At 30.6% G+C, this 21,514-nt stretch overlaps 2 protein-coding genes across 5 annotated transcripts; one reads left to right on the forward strand and one right to left on the reverse strand.

Annotated features, from left to right (window-relative positions):
• The first annotated feature begins 594 nt into the window (after positions 1–594).
• On the forward strand, positions 595–3,647 carry LOC145015807 (putative mediator of RNA polymerase II transcription subunit 26b). Of its 4 annotated transcripts, none has more exons than XM_078974286.1 (9): positions 595–1,514; positions 1,615–1,683; positions 1,819–1,901; positions 2,173–2,225; positions 2,312–2,454; positions 2,562–2,589; positions 2,777–3,063; positions 3,166–3,256; positions 3,365–3,494. In XM_078974286.1, the coding sequence occupies exons 1-9, from the start codon at positions 1,137–1,139 to the stop codon at positions 3,385–3,387; spliced, it is 1,155 nt and encodes a 384-aa protein (XP_078830412.1). In that variant the 5' UTR covers positions 595–1,136; the 3' UTR covers positions 3,388–3,494. The 4 variants fall into 4 exon arrangements, with proteins under 4 accessions (XP_078830412.1, XP_078830410.1, XP_078830413.1 ...); XM_078974284.1 differs by having other exon boundaries at positions 598–1,514; positions 3,412–3,647; XM_078974287.1 differs by having other exon boundaries at positions 598–1,514; positions 2,777–3,051.
• A 5,004-nt stretch (positions 3,648–8,651) lies between these two features.
• On the reverse strand, positions 8,652–10,711 carry LOC145018631 (PLAC8 family protein). The gene is made up of 4 exons (XM_078976503.1): positions 10,579–10,711; positions 9,636–9,883; positions 9,212–9,438; positions 8,652–8,927 (listed from the first exon to the last, which is right to left on the reverse strand). Exons 2-4 carry the CDS (start codon positions 9,829–9,831, stop codon positions 8,775–8,777), a joined length of 576 nt encoding a protein of 191 aa, XP_078832629.1. The 5' UTR covers positions 9,832–9,883; positions 10,579–10,711; the 3' UTR covers positions 8,652–8,774.
• Between the last annotated feature and the right edge of the window lie 10,803 nt (positions 10,712–21,514).

A 21,514-nucleotide genomic window follows, 5' to 3' on the forward strand; every position in this document is an offset into this window, starting at 1 on the left:
TCAAATTTATGCGTACGTTTATTAACGACAACTTCAAGATAATTGTGAGACTATTAATGTGTATGATTCATAAACTTTTAGAATCATATTCCAGGTATTATTTAACTCTTAATTAATTTTTTTATCAAATAAAAGTTCTCATATAATATAAAACGGGTCAAATGTTCGTTTATATAACGACAGCTTATTTTTATTTTTTAATGTGTGTAACAAAGTTATTTTCAGATAAAATATACAATCATATTTGAAAAAGAAAATCAAAATATGCAACATTTTACTTTATAATATTTTTAATCTGTTAAAACATATTTAAATAACTTATATCAATTACATAAATAAACATCTATATACAACATCGTAAAAAAACGATTATTAAAAACACTTTTTAGGTAAAAGTATATAAATCATAAACAAATATTTTAGCCATTTAGGAAAAGAGAACAAGAAGTAGAAAACTGAAAGTAAAATGTTGTTTCTTAGAAAGATTCTACCTGTTACTGCTTTGCGTTGTGTTTGTCTCACCTGCCCAAACGAAATAATATATATCTTCCATTTCTAGCCCCATCGATTGAAGGTATATAATAATAATTATATATACTTTTTCAAGAAAAGGGCAAAAAATCTCTAATAACTACAACAATATTTTCTTTTCTTGATTATCGATTTCGGATTCTTCAATATCTCTTATCATTTCTTGCATAAACCCCATCTGGGTTCCTCGCAGATTTCCATTTCACAGCCTAAACAAAACGCTTAAAATACAAAACATATACATATATACATAAATACTTGAATTTCTATAGAATCACATTTTTCGTCGTCTCCACAGAAATCTTACCACCAACTGATACAACAATCTGATCCGTTTCTCTTTCGCTACTTTAATCGCTTTGATTGTAGATATAACAGATCATCTGTTGTTACCCGTTGTTCCTTTCTTCTGTTCTTCTGTTCTTCTGTTATTCCCCTAATTTCTACCAAATTTGTTTCACAATCGAAGCTTTTCGATTTGTGGGGTGCAATCGAATCGGGTCTTGGGTCATCGGGTACACCCCACCAAAGATCTTTCAAATAATCGAAGTATTTGATCTTTGTGGATTTTTTTTTTCGAGTTTGGTGGAGGCGAGGCGGTTACAATGGCAGCTTCGAAATCTGCTGCACGAATGGATTACTGGAGGGAGTATTTTAAGAGCTCAAATGGCGATATATTTGAAACCATCGAGAAAGCAATCATCGTTGCTGCTTCGGATTACTCAAAAGAGTTTCGAATTAGGAGAGATGGCATTGCTGAAACTCTGTTCTCTTGTAAATTGATTAAGTGTTCTGGATGTGATAAGGTGGAATTAGGTTTGCCTGGAGACCAAGAACAGCAAGACCTTAATGTGGGTAACCATCGAATTAACAATTACGATTATGGAGTCGCCGAAGCTTTGACCGATGAAATCGAAGAGGAATCCTTGATTTTTGGTGAGGTTATGAGGATTAAAGAGATTGTCGACAACAATCAAGATGAGGTACGTCACATTCCTTGATTTCAATTCTAACTTGCTTTTCAACAAATCGAGTTCTTGGATTTGTGCTTTATGTTCATTGTCTATCATTTTTCTTTGCTAGTCTGAATCGATGTTGTACAACTCATTGAGAAAGCTTCAGCTTATGAATCTATCGGTGGAAACTCTCAAGGTTCGGATACAACATCTATCAAAGACTTGTTCTTCCTTGTTCTTATAATTTATGAATTTATAAATACATAGTTCTATCTTCTTTAATATATTCAAGACTTCAATTGATTGATTTATGGATGCCACTGAACTTCAGGCAACTGAGATTGGAAAATCTGTCAATGTTGTTCGAAAGCATGCATCAAAGGATGTTCGCGATATTGCAAAGGCACTCATAGAGTATGAATCTCTTTTACTTTACTCGAGAATTATTAAATTTAAGTAAAATAACGGTTAGTTGCGAATAATCAATGTGAATTGATTCGAGCATAAGATTGATTCATCCTCTTGAAATGGAATACTAATTTGTTCACATGATTATCTGCTCATTTCATTTCTAGCAACCCCGTGTGTTGTTCTTGTTCATAGATGGACTTTCATTCGTTTGAAATGAAAAGTCTATTTTACCCTTCGAGTTACACGTGCATGACAAATGGTTTTTAAAATGCAGAGAGTGGAAGGTTATGGTGGACGAATGGGTGGTTGCTATCGAAAAACCGACAGGTATTTTATTCAGGAAACAAAATCTTTATTTAATGTTTGAGTATTTGCATCAGTAATTTGATTAATTGTTTTGTTACAATGAATAGTGGTTTCTGAAGCTACACCCGAGTCTTTGAATCCTTCTGTTCTTGATGAAGAAGTAGAAGGAGAAGAAGAAGAAGGCCTCCCATCTCCTCCTCTTGATGATCTTGCATTCTTTTACCCTCACCCGTCATTAGAGCTATCCGTGGTATGCATTAAATTCAAATTCCCATATTTTCTAAAAGAACGTTATTTTTTAATGCTTTTGTGGTCGTATTCTGACTTTTATTGTTTTTTGGCCGTGTGTACGCGAAGTTCTTTGATGGCATGGACGATTATGGAAGTGAGTTGACTTTATCGAAACTTTAATTTTATTTTATTTTTCAATTTGGTCAGTTAGGCGTCATCCATGTTACACAGGACATGATATGATATGACAGAACATAACAAGTTGTAGTGATTATCAAAAATAGTCCTAGAAAGCTTGTCCTGTCAGTCTGTCTTACTCATCATCTTCCATATTGTTACAGATCTTGGAAACAGTACGGGATACAACAAGAACCGTAACGATATTAGAACTGAAAAACAAAATGTACCAAAATCAAAACACCAGAAACCATCAAACGTTCCAATTACAGTTCGTAAGAACGAGTCCAAATCTGAAGATTTAACAAAGATGAAGAAGAATAAACCAACTGTTGTGAAACCGGTCAAACCTACAGTTCCAGAGTCCGCTCCAGGAACACGGGTCAAACCAAACCCGGAAAGGAAGATGCAAACCGTTCCAAAGAGAAGTCAACAAAGCGTGAGTCATAGAGTAATGCAATAAAATTCTCTTTTGGACCATATACAGAAAATTTGGTATAATACAGGGGCCAAAACTGTAACTTACTAGCTGTTTTTGTAAATTGATGAACAGAACCAAAGGGTATCTGGCGAGGCAACCACTCAAGATAAATTTGAAACGGCAAAGAGAAAGCTCCAGGAACGGTATCAACAAGCGGAAAATGGTTTGTGTTCTTTCTTTGATTAGGTCCTATTTTTTTATGCATTAGACAGAACAAGTTGTACTGTGTCTGGTGTGCGTGACTCACTCTCTATCTCTCGTCATGTAAAAGGACATAAATGCCCTTCTCATTGATGAGGTTTTTTTTGTTTTGAACAGCGAAAAGGCAGCGAACGATACAAGTGATGGAGTTGCGGGACCTACCGAAGCCAAAGAACGGTTTTCCAGTAAGAAATCAGCAGAATGTTAGGCCTGGAAGCAACCACAACAGACATCGGTGATGAAATGAAGAGTGCTAGAAAGTGTTTTTTTGATTTTATAGCTTAAAGTTTTAAACGAAACAAAAGATGGATTCTTCGAGTGCAAACACAATAAAAATGCATTTTATGAGTCGATCGATTGAACAGCCGTTGGATCTGAATCTTTTTAACAATGGTTTATAGGTTTGAGATCTGTTTTAAAATAGATTATCGGTTTATGTTCAAGGTTTTTCCAAAAATCCTTCTGTTAACTTAAATTTTCAAACTTAGAAAGAGGAAATACATTGTTTTGAGTTTATATATATATATATATATATATATATATATATATATATATATATATATATATATATATATATATATATATATATTCAACTTAAAACAAAGAGAAATTAAATGGGTTGGAGGATTTGCAGGAGAAAAAATAATACGATAGCAGGATATTTAATTTCTCTAAAACAAATTGGAGTATGTATCTAGTTTTAGACCAAGTCAATACCAAATTGCATTTTCTTACAAGTAGAGGCGGTGTTAAACAATAATACTTTTTTTTTTTTTTGTTAAATAGAATTGTGACCAAATTAACAGAATTGACTATTGAGACAAAACTCTTGGTCAACTTGTTTGACCGTGTGTAGCGTGTGGACCACCACTCCAGAAAGAAACCCCACGTGCTATTTGTGACTACATACATTCTCTATTTCTTTATGTTTATCTTCTTATGGTCCCTCTATGTTTATGTTTATCTTCTTATGGTCCAATCAACACCCATGAATGATGACTTAATTAATTAATAGATGGCCTATCCACTCAAAAAAATTAAAATAAATATATATATTTTTTTTGTAAATGACAAAATGCTTTTAATTTGGCACAATGATTCTCTCAATGATATCTATTATAGAAAATTTTCATTTGCTATTTATTCTACGAAACGTTTTTTCTTACTATGACCACTTGATTCTATTATATCCCGACATGAAATCCCTTTAATTTGACTTATGGGTCTTTTCAAGCATAACATGAAACCAAGTGATATACTAGTATACAGCAAAAAAGACAAAAGGGGAATATCAAATTCACTTCATAACTATTAAGAATATAAATTTAGGAAAAAAAAAAACATAACATTTCATAAAATTATTTGGACATAATTAAAAAAAAGAACTAACATAATTCCAAAAAACAGTCGAGTTCACCTGGAACGCAAAAAAATATAACATAATTCCCCTTCATTCGGCATCGACTACATGTTTTCCATATTTTATCATCTCCAATAAATGAAATACGATCATGGTTGGGTGGCCGACCAGCTTAATGTTTGTACATCACTGGTGTGTTGGCTTTCGATTTTTTCATAACAATTATGAGTAGAATAGGTGAAGTAAAACTGACTGAAATTGAATAGCTTTCCAACCAAATCATTGAATCACATAAGATGACTAATCAATAATAGGGTGTTGCAATCGAATTACTTATAGTTATGGTGATATGCAATCAACCGTTGAATCTAATAGGGTGTCGTGCCACCGAAACCGCACTCCCTTCGTTGTCACGTAAGCGCCACGTCATTTTTACCACAAAAGTGCGGTTCCCTGCCACACCCAAGGAGTGGTGCCACACTTCATTTACAAAAAAAATAAATAAATAAAAACTTTAATTTCTCCCCACCCAATCAAAAAACAGTCAAATTATCTGCAGCCAATCACAAGCCGCGACTATTTTTTGCCGCACTGCGGTTTGAACCGCACGAAACCGCACCCAGGGGGCGGTGTTCCCTGCTGAGGTGGCGGCCAAGTGCGGTCCCAAACTGCACCACACCGTGCAGTCTAAGGGGATACAATCCATGACAAATGCAAACCACATGGACAAAAAAAGGTTAACACTGAAATTGGCCAATGAACTGTTTCATTGTCTAAAAAACATCAATTTACACACTTTATTTTATATATTACAAAAGTACATTTTTTGCAATTTTTTCCACACTTGGTCTTTTTTTTTAATTGTTAGAACAAATATTAGAAAATTTTTTTACAAGTTTATATTTATGAAAAAGGAAATCTCCAAAAAAGTCCTAACATTTTACCCTAATTTACGAAAAAAAATTTCAAACTAAAATTTGTTTACGAAAAAGTATGAATTACCGGTAAAAACGACGAGTTGACCAAATTTTCCCATTTTACTGGTTTTATTACTTACCTAGTTCCATTAAAATCTCATTATTTTACCTTAATTTATAAATAAGTCCCAAATTAAAATTAGTGATGACTTGGCCCTTTTCTCCCAGTAACATATATTTTACATATTTCATTGCTGACCTGAACGTCTAGTCTTTAAATGAGCTAATAAGATGAATATGTTGGGTTATATAATGTTATGTTTACCATAAAACTCTCCCAGTAACATATATTTTACAGAATTCATTGTTGACCTGGACACCTAGTTTTTAAATGCATATGTTGGGTTATATAATGTTATGTTTACCATAAAACTTGATATCCTGATGTATTGTAAATTTTTTAGAATATAAAATGCATTCAACGAAAACTGCAATAATTACATAAACTATGAAAAACTTAGACATTTTTAAGTTTATAAGAAATTTCAAATTCTCAATCTAATCGTATGTAACCCGGTATATCCATCTCATCAAACATCAACTCATTTCCTAGCTTCTTTTTCCCAAAAACACACATTTTACCTGTTTCATTACTGACCTGGATACATAGTCATAAATGAGTTGATGAGATTGATATCAAATTTTATGATAAATGTAACATTATATAACCCATCGTATCCATCTTATCAGCTCATTTAATGACTAGGTATCCAGGTCAGCGATAAAATGTATGTTACATGGAGAAAATAGTCAAATCATCACTAAATTTTAATTTGGGACTTATTCATAAATTGGGGTAAAATAATGGGGTTTTAGTGAAACCAGATAAGTAATAAAACCGGTAAAAAGGGACCAAATCGTTACTTTTACCGGTAATTGATTTTTTTTTCGTAAACAAATTTTAATATAAGATTTTTTTTCATAAATTAGGGTAAAATATTATAACATTTTTGGAGTTTCCCTTTATGAAAATAAATATATAAAAAGTTAGAAAATAAATTTGTATAAACGAATTTGTGAAAAAACACCAAGTTATAATATTGAAAAAAAAAATCTTTAAAATACATGCATAAAAATGAATATGTATGAGGATATTTAAAAAAATTGTAAAAAAAATTGTTTGGACCAAATTCAAAACAAAATTTTAAAATTTGGATAAAAACTATGAAAAAAATTCATAACTTGTTATCTAGTTGTACCTATAACAAGTCATAAGGACGGATTAAAGAAAATTTTCATTGTTGGTTACATTTTAATTTAATGAAGTGTATAAATTGGTGTTTTAGAAATGTTAGGAAGTAAAGCGGATAAAACATGAAACCAAAAGCACACAAGAAATAATACGAGCAGGAGGGGAGTATTTTTTATTTATTTATGAGCTCTCAAACAGAAGTTACAAATACAATTCAAAAGAGATTCACCTGCTCACTAGAATTCAAGACACAAACAAATGACTAGCATACACCCTTATTTATAGACTAGAGATTAGACATAAAACCCTAATAGGCCAAACCCATTAATCCATAGGCCCATGAAAGGTGTCAAACAATCACATTCTGATATGCACTCGCTTCTGAAACCCTTATCCTTAAGCTACTTTGAATGAGCATCGGCAATACACGTGATGGAACATCATGAACCAAGAGGTCTCATTAGGAATGCTAATGACGCATCATATGATGGAGCATCCTCCATCATGATGGTGCACTCTCCATCAAAATGGTGCATCATGCCATTTGGGTCATCCACCTTGAGCATCCGAGCATCCTCGAACAATCTTAAACATCTGAGTGTACCTTGTATCATAAGTGGTTCATCAAGGGATGCCATCGCTCCTCAAGAATGTATGTGGCGCACCCTTATACCAAGATGGTGAATCAAGCTTGAGTATGGTGTATCTTGTGCAAGAGGTGGTACATCCTCTTCAAGAGTGGCACATCAGGTTTCCAAGGTGGCACATCCTCATCATGGATGGCACACTTTCTTCCCAATTGGTGCATCCATACACCAAGTTGGCACATCCACTCTCTAGATGGTACATCTTCATCATGGAGCATCATCAAATGTCTCTTTCCCTTCTCATGTGTTCCATTCCTTTCTTAGGTGTTTCGTTCCTTTCTTAGATGCTCCATTCCCTTCTCACATGCTCCATTCCCTTCTTAGATGCTCCATTGAACTCCAAGTGCTCCACTGAACTCAAATGCTTCATGAGAATCCTTCAAATGCTCAAGTCACATTTAACAATAAATAACTCAAGTAGTTCGTTGGCTATATTCAATCTTAACCCGACAAGAAATGCGAAAATTAAGGATAACACAATTCATAGTTTTTGGTTAACTACATGGAGGATTTATGTAGCTCATGTTTAGTTAAAATTTTAAAAAGATAAGTCATCCCTACAAATCGTGCCCTAATTAAGTGAAACAAATCGGATTATAACCTTATCTGTAATTGAAATGACAATTGTTGGAGAGATTTAAGTTAAAAAGATCATACCAAATATATGTTACAAACAAAACTAAAATAAAAGTAAATGAACATAACTTAATAAGCATAGTGGACATAATCTTTAAGAAGGACAATAAGATCGACCCCATGAATATTTATTTAGACCAAATACCAAGTCAATCAACTATATGATTATCATATTATTTCTACACATAATTATTATTGCAATATATATTATTGGATGCGTAAAGTATTTAAACAAAGATGGATAATATTCTGTTCGCATTCATGTAAATGGTATTTAGAAATGCGAAAGTCAAATAATAAGTCATTATTGATAACTACAAAGTTGGCCTTTCAATAATCCGGAAAGGTAATGAGCCATGTCTTGTTTTTATTTTCAATTATTATTATTATTTAACATCATACTCCTTGTTTGCAACTTGCAAGCACCATGCATTCTTCAGTGCATGTGCCTCATCGTCTATCATTTCTCTCATCCTTTTCTCAATTAATATTATACATTCATATATGTTTGTTGTAATATAATATTCGGATCAACGCCTCAAAAGGGATGAAAAGTATTGGTTTTGAAGTATATATAATATCAATACTCAAAACAAACAACATTAATAAAATCATATATATTATGGCATAACTCTATTTTGAAACAAAGAAAACAAACATAAGACTATCTAATCCATTGTTTGAAGAGGAGGTGGTGTAATTTCTACTATACTTGCATGAGGATCGATGTTGAGAGACCTTTCACGGATTTCCCTATATTCTTGACACACCGCACATAAGTGACAGCAAAGATGTGTCACAAAGTCCCCACATGGAGCTTCCTGAATTTTCGAAAACAAAAACCCGAGTCATTGTCATGAGAAACCACTTGGAAATTGTTTTAGGAAAAAACAAATTTGAGAAATGGGAAATTCTATAGCTACCACAAATGTTACCATCAACCTTACCAAATTTTCTACACATAGAAAAAGAATGTTACCAGATTAACTATTTTCAGAATTACTGTTTTACCCGGTTTTATAAAAAGGGTGTTAGAAATAATTTGAAATAAGAATGTTGTAATATGTTTTATTTTAAAGTACATTGCTATTTCTGTATTGCATACCTGGAGATTAAACTTTGCGCGTAGTGCTTTGCGGTATCCACAGGCATAGCATGAAGTAAAGCATCCAGGAAAGGCTAGAATCAAGCCTCCAGTTATGAAGCAGCAAAAGGTATTGATGATGCCACACATGATGAAATGTGTTGTACATGGTCCCATGAAACTGTTGGATTCTAGAAACTCTGCATTCTTTCCAAAAAGAAAGCAAGGGCATACACTACCAACAATGCCTATCCCACAAAACAAATCAAACCAATAACCAAGGGCAAAACGGTCAATCACTCTCATTCAAACCGATATGAACATTGTAGACTTTTCAAAGTAGAATGTTGTAATAGGAAGAAATGAAAGCAGGTTGCTATTGCTGGCATAATAATAGTTATCAACTTGTGAAAGTAGAATGCAAATGGGGAAGAAGTTAGCTTACAGCTCTGAAGATCATCAAAACAAGCACATATTCCAGAGGACCACTCGATTGGGACATCATTCTTTTTGGGAGATGAAGATGGAGATGGAGGTTGATCATTGGTTGGAAGTATACTTGTCTCTAGATCTGATGGTTCACGATCAGACTGGCCCAGGGGAATATAACGGGGTGGTATGTACCCAATCTGCTCCTTCATTTTCGTATTCGATTTTCTTCAGTTAAGAAGCAAGCATTTCATAACAAAAACCCTACAATGTCATAATAGATAGTTAAGGCTAAGCTAACCATATGCACAGCACTATAATAAGAAAAGAATTATGACAGTGATCAGTGATGGATCCAGGATTTTCAACCAGAGTATGCCCTAACTTTATATATATTATGTTATGTTTCCTTAAATAATCAAAATTTTCCAAACACTTCAACTCCATCAAAACTGATAGTTACAATTTAAAGTAGCGAAGGCTCATCCTAAGACTATCTCTTGTAGCAATTTCATTCAATATCACATAATCACATTCAAAATGCACATCCAAACAACCCTTAAAGGTTAGGTATCAGATAAATAGATAATCAATTTGGTTTCATATACGGGAGATTAAAGAACATGGGCTGTTTTCTTGATTAGATGATTCTTCATCTTCTAAACAACACTTAAGGTATTAGAAATTATCGATTTTATTATCAGAATAACCGACAGCTCCATCAAAGATCATAGCAAATTCATGCAACAAACAAATATTCATATGGTCTATCTGACCCGAAGAAGCAGAATATGCCCGATTAGTGTAGGGTTAGAGCAGAAGACTCCATGAGTAGAACCATTTGCCATCAAGATACAATTTAATAGGGTTTATTCGATCAAACACTACTATGTACATTACCCTTTCTCATCTAATGACAAAATCAAGTTTTATGAGGAATTGGTAACGTAAAAACTTGCCTGAAATGATGAGCTCCTGCGTTAGTTTTGATTGTTGTTAAAAGCCATCGACTTCACAAGCAGTCGGGCGGCAGTCGGCAGTGTCAGAATAAGATTACCGGACGGACACGGAATACGGAATATTTGGGGAATTTTGTGATTTTGTTCAGGTCTTTAAAATTGGACTGGACTTTGAAATTTTGGCCCAATGGAATGCTTGTCACGACTATCAATTTTTGTCTTTAGAAAATACTATTTTAGAAAATACCAATCGGTTATTGAAGGTATTATAAATAAGTTTATACATAAATTATGTACATATAAAATAAAAATCTCCCTATCTAATAAACAAAACCAACTGGACACGTGTCATTACAATCATCCATTTTTCGCCCTATGTTAAATTACTCTATTACCCCTTCAGCATCCTTTCACGTATCATTAGGTAATAGATAAAATAGGTAATTATGTATGGAATTGAATTAGATTAGATTATATATGGAATATATGGAATATGGAATTTCACGTAGCATTACAAATTGAATATGGATGGAAATAATGATATTGTATCGAAATCTTTGGAATATTGAATCTGGAAATATCGATATTTTCTAATTTGAAATTTGAATATGGAATATCTGCTGTATACATTAAATCAATTCCGTTACATGCCCGATTAAGAGCATCTAAAAATGGTATGCATATCAATCAATTATTATGCGCATAACATACTATATCAATCATATTCCGCTTCAATTACATAATTCAATCCCTACGACCGTCTCTGCATCTCAATTCTGCTTCTTAATTTCGAATCTTGAATCAGCAACTTCAATCATTCGGTGAGTTTCTCATGATTAAGTATCATTGCTTCTCAATGTTTGTGTTAATCGTATAATTGAATTTTTTTTTCTTCTTCTGCGACTTCAATTTTGCTTCTCATTGAATTTGTTAATCAAGGTTTCTATTTATCTTTGATTCAGAAGTTGTTTATTAATTATTTTCGTCTGATTTATCAAACCGTTTATATAATAAACAAAAAAGTATCAATTTCTTTTTGAAGTTCCTGTTACACTATATCCCATTTTTAGTAATTTATTCTCAAAGAACAATGCTATAATCTGTAATTTATCATCTTTTAGTTTAATTTTCTGGGCAAGGATGTATTCATTTTAACCTCATAAATAATTTTCTGATGAAATTAAAGTGATAACATAAATAAAGTACATACCTCTGGAATAATTTATGGGCAACATTTGGGGTTTCCATCAAATACACAACCAACTAAATGTCCACCAGTAACAACCAACATAACTCTAAAACGTGTGTTGTTTCTAGGTCTATCACATTCAGATTTTTTTACCAATATATTTGCAATAAAAATAAAAAAAAATTACATTCAATAACATTCTACTTTTCAATTTCGTGTTATAAGATATCAGTATATTTGCTTTATAAAAAAGATGTCTCAAATTTGAATACATTCTATAAATTCCTGTTCAAAATAATGATCATTTTTTAAACATGGACATATTCATAATTTTCACAATAAAATGGTATATTGGTGCATGCATTCTTGGGAATGTGCTTTGATATTATTTGAGGTATTGTATTAAAAAAGATTCTAATCAAGCTGTCAAATGAGATTTCTCATAATATTGAACACGCAACAAAATAAACAATGCATCAGATGTCAATTTTGCCCTTTGTCAATTCTTTTGATGAGCTCTAAAATTTCAATCATTTAAATTCCATAAATTAAGACTACAATTTCATCATTTTATGACCCCCATTTGCGAAGTTGAGTATTTATTTCCAAAAATGCGAAACTCCAGGGACAATATTTGAAAATTTCTGTTTTCTTCCCCAATTCGCATTCTACTGTGAAATACTTCGCATCTTCATTCTTACACCCTTCGCATCCCTTCGCATTAAGATGGCAACCCCACTATTGTCAGATCAATTGAGATGATACTCATGGATGAAATGGTAAAATCTACTATTTTCATAGCATTATTCAAAACCATTTTTTTTATTTGATCATTCCAATAATATTATTCAAACTCAATCATTGAAAATGTTATCTTCAATGTTGACCAATTTATATTTATTAAAAATTCCGTTTTTAACATTATATAATATTCTTACCCTATGTGAATAGTGTACAAAAATCCGAGCAAGTGTGTATCCAAGAGATTTTCAAAGGTTTGAGTCCAAATTGAAAGAAGATCAAGCTGTTTACATCCGGTCCCCCACTATCGCTCCTAACAAATACACTTTTAAAATAAGTGATGTAACCTCCAAGTTAAATTTCCATAGAAGAACAACTGTTAACGAGTGTCTACACTTTCAATCAAAAACAAAATATGGATTTTCTTTTGTTTCTTTTGAAACAATTATCTCTGCAACAACTACATCTAATGAATCAATTGGTAATTTCCCTCCTTATTGATTGTATATTATATTTAATTCTTTAAATTCACATCATTTTGACATTCTGGATTATCATTTTGTAGATATTATTGGTGAAGTTGTTTCATTAGGAAAGCTTGATTCCCGTGATGTCAGCAAATCTCTACATAGGCTGCCTTTACAAATAAGAAACTTAGAGTAACCAAAACTTTTTTTATATTATATCTTATATCTTATATTCATTACTTTACAACTTGCATGTAGAATTTTAGTATTATATATTCATTTAACCATTATTATTTTTGCAGAGGTTTGCAGGTTAATGTTACGTTGTTTGGAGATATTGCATACCAGTTAATTTCTTATCTTGAAGCTCATAAAGAAGTTGGTCGTGTGATTGTCCTTTTGCAATTTGCAAAAATTAATGTCTATAACGGTAAATTTTTTATACCAATCAACCTTATTTTAGTCTTTTATATTACTCATTCTATTTACTATTTTATTTTGTTTCATCAGCAACACCTTCTGTGAACAGTTATTTTGAACACACACGGATGTTCATAAATGCTAATCTTCCCGAAATTGTTACATTCACAGATAGGTAACTGTACTTTTTAATAATTCATCGTTTTGTTGTTTCTGTTCAATAATTTTATAATTTTATTTTCAAACTCCTAAATTAAAAACAGCTTGGTTGGATTAAGAGGACTTCAAAACCCTTCTGCTTCTTTGACTGTTGAAAGCTCTAAATCATATTCGGAATTTGATGACTTTTTGAATAACTACAAAGTTAAAAATGTTGTCGATTTGATAGAACCACAAGAGGTATGTGAATATTTTATCTGTATTGATGTCATATTGTTTTCTATTTAACAGATAATAAAATTATAATGTTTTTTATGATCGTTTTGATTTTATTTTAGGTCGGCCAATATATCATTGTCGGGACCATTTATGGTATTCGCCAAGATATTGATTGGTATTATGATGCGTGTACAAACTGTGGAAAGAAAGTTCAAACAGAAGATTTGTTCAGTGGTGCAGATAGTGGTGATGCAAGTGTCGTTTTAAAATGCAATGGTGATAATTGTAAAAATAAGACGATCTCTTCTGTTCCAAGGTTTTTTTACATTTAAGAAAATATCAAAAGAACAACTTAACTACATTATTAACCATTAAACATATTTAATGTTTATTTATCTGGGAATTTTTTATAGGCATAAAATACCTATTCGTGTGCAAGATGATTCTGGAACAATCACTCTAACTCTCTTCGATAGAGATGCTTATAGAATCGTCAAAAAACGCGCACGTGATCTTATAGATAAAATCAAACAGGTATAACGTAATTTTAATTTTTGTTTTCTTAATTGTTGTTATTTGTTGTATTTTCTTTAGTTTAATGTGCTTTTAAACATAAATATATTATATAACACATTTATTCCAGGCTGGGGATAATCCAAAATTATATCCTTACGACCTCAAATGTTTGGAGCATAAAAAGATGGCTTTTAAGATAGATGTTAACAGTTTTAATGTATCCAATAACTACAATCGGTTTGGGATACTTGGCTATACGGTTGATAGTAACGTTATCGATGCTTTGGAAAAAAAGTTAGCTGTCGAGGTATTTATATATTATTTTTATTTGTTTTTTTAAAATTACTTTTTATGATGCATATTTTTTTAATGATCTTCACTAATAAATTGTAAATCTATATTGATTTAGACCTATGTCCCACAAATTATATAAATATTTAAATTTCTGATTCAGGCAGGTAGTCCTGCAAATGCTGATGATACAGAAATCGCATCTCATGAAGTATCTCAAGAAACAAAGTCCTTAAAGGTTATATTATAAATTTACATTATTTAATTTTATATAATCTATTAAAAAGATTACTTTTTCTTAATATTTTATTACTAAACCTATTTACAACATTTTGTTTTAAGGATGCGATATCGCAAACAGGTGATAATTTGACCCCAACATTGCCCGACAAATTTGAAGCTACAAGTCCGTTCAAGTATAATTCCCCAACAACAGTAAAAAAACGAAATGTTGGAGATACCATTGATGTTGATGATTATGATAATGTGAATTCATCCACCAAGGTCCCTCGATTGAATTCTAAAGTTGATGGCAACACAGGTCTATTAATACCAAAGCTTGAAAAGTAATTTGAGATTGTCCTTTTTTAATCAACAATGTTCTTGAATTTGGATTTTTTTTTGGATTCTCTTTCACAGTATTGCTCTTTGTGGTGTCTACTGTTCAAACATTGATACTTCTTGCTTTATTTTCGCTGGTATTCTATATTTTAATACGATTATCATTTTATGGTTATCATTGTAATTAGACTAATCTTCTTTTAATAAATGTGTGGCATATATGTTTGTGAATTTATGTGTAAAATAAGCAAATAAATATGTTTCTAAAGAGTCTTATCAGAAATATACTAATTATTTAACGATGGTGGTCTTGATAAGTATTAGTTCGTTTCAAGCATATACAAATAAGTATATTACATACAACTAAATTACATTACATGTATTTACAATCATATATACTAATAAGGCATATTTTTTGGTTCTGGGCAAGGATGTATTCATTTTAACCTCATAAATAATTTTTCTGATGAAATTAAAGTGATAACATAAATAAAGTACATACCTCTGGAATAATTTATGGGCAACATTTGGGGTTTCCATCAAATACACAACCAACTAAATGCCCACCAGTAACAACCAACATAACTCTAAAACGTGTGTTGTTTCTAGGTTCATCTATCACATTCAGATTTTTTTACCAATATATTTGCAATAAAAATAAAAAAAAATTACATTCAATAACATTCTACTTTTCAATTTCGTGTTATAAGATATCAGTATATTTGCTTTATAAAAAAGATGTCTCAAATTTGAATACATTCTATAAATTCCTGTTCAAAATAATGATCATTTTTTAAACATGGACATATTCATAATTTTCACAATAAAATGGTATATTGGTGCATGCATTCTTGGGAATGTGCTTTGATATTATTTGAGGTATTGTATTAAAAAAGATTCTAATCAAGCTGTCAAATGAGATTTCTCATAATATTGAACACGCAACAGAATAAACAATGCATCAGATGTCAATTTTGCCCTTTGTCAATTCTTTTGATGAGCTCTAAAATTTCAATCATTTAAATTCCATAAATTAAGACTACAACCAACAGAAGATTATCATTAGCTCATGCAACTCCTAAACCGGATATCAATTCCAAAACTACCCCTACTACTTCCCGTCCTACCAAAAAAATCGATAGATTCCGCAAGCCTTTTTCTCCCATTTCTTCCAAAACTACCCCTAATGTCACAACATAAGCTGAGAAAAAACACGACATCCTACAAAAAACATTTCAAAATAACAATAACAATATGTCGCCATTTACTACCCCTACTAAAACTACAATATTTGGTTTACATGATGAAAATACAAATAGAACTCCAAAAACAAATTTAATTCCGATTTTACCCTCCACCCTATATACTACGGGTTCTATTGCGATGCAAACAGCTTTACACCTGCCCCTGTTTTGATAAAGGAGATTGTTCCCGAAGAGGTTATTGTGTATTCCTTTGAAGAAAGAAGAGTTGGTTTTGTTTTTTTGAAAGTCAAATTGCAATTGGCTTGTAATATGAATTGAATTCGTATGTTGCTCTTTTGGTATTTGGTATGTTATTATAACTGGCAAATACTTTATTTTTATATTTGATCATATTATACGGCTTTTTAATCGTAAAGGCCAAATTTATCTTTGTTGTTCTATATTCAATTTCGATTTTCTGCATTTTTTGGCTATGTTTGTATACTCAATTTGTTGTTATACATTTGTAAAATTCCGTATTTACCCTTGGTATCAAGATCAAGATCAATTTTCGTTATTTTAGTTTTCACTTATTTACCTGTTATAACATGCTTCTTTCAAACAAGTAGTTATGGCAGCAAGCATTAACGACAGTAAACTTTACTTACAATTCCATTAATACCCTTTGTCTACCGTAATATAGAATTTTAGTTTTCAGTTATTTACCTGTTATAACATGCTTCTTTCAAACAAGTAATTATAACAAAACAGTTAGCATTTCATTTTCTGTCAAATTTCTATAAAATAGCTATATAAATTTTGAATCACACTTTGCACTTTCTGTTTTATGGCTGTTTATAGCATTTAACTTTTGTTTTCTCTCATTTTAGCATCTTACTTGGTTCCTATTTTTCTGATTTTCCTGTTTAGGTTATGTTTTATCATTCTTTAAATCCATTACTATTGCAAAATTTTACATCCATATTTTTTTAATATACAATTAACAATTTCAGAATTTTGACTTATTTTCCTAACATTTTTACCTATTTTTACTAAATTTTACAAATCCAACTTAACGGCCTCTTTCTAATAAGGATACATTTGGTATATTACTAAATTGAACTTTTCTTTCAAACAAAGGAATCATATACAGATCAAATTTTATAAAAATTTTCCTATGCCTTAACGTTGTCCTTTGGAAGCATAAATAAATTAATAAATAAAACGATTGTTTGAATTTTTGACTACTGTCCTACCAAAAATTCACGTTCCTATCAATGTTAAATCTCATTTTTACCCCTGATTGGTTTCACGTACTATTACAATCTTTGATTTGATTTGATTAATAATCGAAATATCCATATTTTGTAATTTGAAATTTGAATATGGAATAACTGCTGTATACATTAAATAAATTCTGTCACATGCCCGATTAAGAGCATCTAAAAATGGTATGCATATCAATCAATTATTATGTGCATAACATACTATATCAATCATATTCCGCTTCAATTACATAATTCAATCCCTACGACCGTCTCTGCATCTCAATTCTGCTTCTTAATTTCGAATCTTCAATCAGCAACTTCAATCCTTCGGTGAGTTTCTCATGATTAACTATCATTGCTTCTCAATGTTTGTGTTAATCGTATAATTGAAAATTCTTTTCTTCTTCTGCGACTTCAATTTTGCTTCTTATTGAATTTGTTACTCAAAGTTTCTATTTATCTTTGATTCAGAAGTTGTTTATTAATTATTTTCTATCTTAAATTCTTTATTCGATCCACTAAATTGATCATCAATGTGTATGTGTATGTGTAAAAATAACCTTGTCTTACGTATGTCTGTGTTAATCATCACAGACATTGATCACATGTACTGTTTGAATGGATTGCTATTATCTTTGTACTTCCAATTTCGATTTTCTGTATTCTTTAACTATGAAGAAGAGCAAATTGGACTAATATACCCCTACCACGGCCTGCAATTTTTTTAATTGTTATGCCCATAAGCGAAAGGAATAACAATGCCCATATATGATACTGTGTGTCAAACACATACTATAATTTTAGAAAATATATTGAATAAAATAATACTCGAGCTAAGAAAGATACAACCTGATATAAGTTCTCAATTCAGGTTGCAAATTATGAGAGCAGATAAGTTTTGAATTTTTAAAACAAAGTGATCTGACAAGAAAAAAATTAAACCCAAACAAATATATACAGTAATAAGTTTTGACATCTAAGGAGATTTTTATATTTATAACCAATCAAACAATTCAAAAACATCTATTATGTGAATTCTGATGTTGGAAAGGATTAAAACAATCATAATTTTATGTTCAAAACCAATGTTATTATGAACTCTTCTAGCAACCAACTATTATGAAGAACAATGAAACACTAGCACCAATTTAAAAATCAACTATTATGGTATCTGCAACAAAATTCGGAAACATTACATATAAAGCCATTGTACTTTAGTATTTCATGTCATACGTAAGTTCAATCGACAACATTTTTTTTTTAACTAGGTTACAACCCGTGGAAACCACGGGTAAAAGATTTATAAAAAATTATTAAACTAATAATGTATAAGTTTTATTTATACAAAAACAAAAAGTTATAATAAAATATGTTTAAATAAATTAATGATGTGAATAATTACTAAAAAAATAATTGCATAACCACAAACCAAAAAAAATCAAATTCATATTTTAATTTTGTATTTGCATTCGAACATTTCAAGAGTTCTATTGTGAACAAAAATTAAATAAGCTTAAAAAGGAACGTCCATTTATAGTTAATATAATGTAACAACGTTAGATGTATTCAAGTGAGTGTCAATTATTAATCGGCATGCATAACATAGACTTTTGTGGTCATTTGCTTCATTTTGTATTGATATGAAATATCAGTCTTTCCGAAACTGATGATGTTGTTGCCAAATCCAAGATAACAAAATTAGCAATTCAAACAATCGACAAATGAATAAAATTACATATCTAAACCCACTAATCAAATGCCCTATTCACAAATGATAATAACTATTGTATAAAGTTATATATTTTGTTCCATTTCAGATAGCAACTACTAACATGGACTCCTTCAAGACTAATAAGAAGATAAAATTAAATAATTTCTATCTGGATAATACAAAACAATTGCATTCGTACACTACATCAGTCAGTCAAATTCCAACTTCTACAAATGTTACTAACCCTGGTGATAACGGTACGTTCATTATATATTTTACAACTTTCTTTATCAATGTTTTTAATCTGAATTATAACTATTTCATGTGTGTATATTTGATTATGCAGCTTCAAATAGGAATATCTATCATGTTCAGGCTACAGAGAAAAGAAGAATAAGAAAATTATACTTGGACAATAAAAAAAAAGGTTTTACCGAATGAATCCATACAACTACATCAACATCACATCTTTTTAAAATAAATGAAAATGATAATTTACTTAATTCGTTATACACTTTTCTTCTTTATTCTGTATTTAAATTTAAATTTAAATATCTAAATTCAATTTTCTCACATGCTCATTTTTTGTATTATGTCTTTTTGTATATTAATATTCATAGAATATTTTCGGGAGTTACATTATTATTTCAAATCTATCCATTTGTTATCACAATTTTTTTTTTTTTTTTGCAGCCAAATTCAAAGGATTTGTGCATCCAAATAAAAACCTATCCGCATCTACATCAAGTGTCAATGTTTCAAAAAAAATCATATTTCCAAACTTCTCCTTCAAGTCTAAATGTTAGAACTCCGTTATCTAACATTTCAAATGGTAACTCATTGATACTACCATTTTATTTTATAATATATATTTTTATTGTATCACATTTAATAATGTATACCTTCAATCTTCTTTTACCAGTCATGGATATTTCCGATAACAGTTTTCAATCACGGTTACCAAACATCAGATTGAATTCAAACGGTAACATACTTGATTGCTTATACACTTTTTTTTTCTCTCTTTTAAATCTGTAAAATAAAAATTCTATCATCCATAGTTTTTTATATTATCTATTTATCATTATTAGTATTCATATACTATTTAAAAACTTACAACATTATTTAATATTTAACCATTCTAATAAGATATTATTTCCAATCAAATTAAAAGGAGTTGTCGATCGAAATAAAAGTGTATCCACATCTACATCAACCGCAAATAGGTCAAAACAAACAATGTTACGTACTCCTCCTTCACATTTAAATGTTAGCAGTCCGTTATCTAACATTTCCAACGGTAACTCATTTATTTTTCCATATTTTTTTTTAATATATGTTCTTATTGTATCATATTTGATAATCTACATTTCAATCTTCTTTTCTCAGTCATCGATATTCCCAATAACAGTTTTCAGACACCGTTACCAAACATGAAATTGGATTCAAACGGTAACGTACTTGATTGCTTTTAAACTTTTTAAGTTTTTTTAAATATATGTAATAAAATTTATTACATCATCGTCTTTTTATATCATCTCTTTATCAATATTCATATTCATATAATATTAAAATAATTATTAAACAATTTTACATTTCTGATAACCATTTTTTTTTATATGAATCCAAAGGAGTTGTACATCGAAATAAAAGCACATACCGATCAAAAACAAGTTCAAGTACATCAAAACAAGCAATGTTACAACCTCCTCCATCACATTTAAATGTTAGAACTCCGTTATCTAACATTTCCAACGGTAACTCATTTATTTTACCATTTTAATTTGTAACATATATTATTATTGTATCATATTTAACAATGTATACTTTCAATTTTTTCCGCAGCCATGGATATTTCCAATAATAGTTGTCAATCGCCGTTAACAAATATTAGACAATTCTCTGTATTTTCAAATGGCGACACATCCAACAAATCATCTAAAATAACATCAAAATCGTCTTCAGTCCTGTTATCTAATCCAAATAATAAAGCAAAGAAAAAAAGGACAAATTTAACTCCTATTCCAATATTTGGTTTGAGATCCGATCAAGACAAAATCGATGGTCAAAATGAGCAAAACATATACAACGGTATATCAAAAGGTAATTTTGATACAAATATAATATTTATATTTGTTCATTCAATATTTTTCACTTATATAAACTTACAAATTTAACATCTTTATGTCAACCTTAATTGACAGATTATT

This window comes from Lactuca saligna, chromosome 9, assembly GCF_052625555.1.
Source record: "Lactuca saligna cultivar CGN05327 chromosome 9, ASM5262555v1, whole genome shotgun sequence".
NCBI lineage: Eukaryota > Viridiplantae > Streptophyta > Magnoliopsida > Asterales > Asteraceae > Lactuca > Lactuca saligna.

Bases quoted from the DNA above. Each gene is read 5' to 3' on its own strand.
- LOC145015807 (XM_078974284.1), top strand. From the start codon at position 1,137: ATGGCAGCTTCGAAATCTGCTGCACGAATGGATTACTGGAGGGAGTAT. The intron at 2,226-2,311 runs GTATTTTATTCA...TACAATGAATAG, and splicing joins TGCTATCGAAAAACCGACAG to TGGTTTCTGAAGCTACACCC. The intron at 2,455-2,561 runs GTATGCATTAAA...GTGTACGCGAAG, and splicing joins CGTCATTAGAGCTATCCGTG to TTCTTTGATGGCATGGACGA.
- LOC145018631 (XM_078976503.1), bottom strand. From the start codon at position 9,831: ATGAAGGAGCAGATTGGGTACATACCACCCCGTTATATTCCCCTGGGC. The intron at 9,439-9,635 runs GTAAGCTAACTT...TTTGTGGGATAG, and splicing joins TTTTGATGATCTTCAGAGCT to GCATTGTTGGTAGTGTATGC. The intron at 8,928-9,211 runs GTATGCAATACA...TCGAAAATTCAG, and splicing joins GCGCAAAGTTTAATCTCCAG to GAAGCTCCATGTGGGGACTT.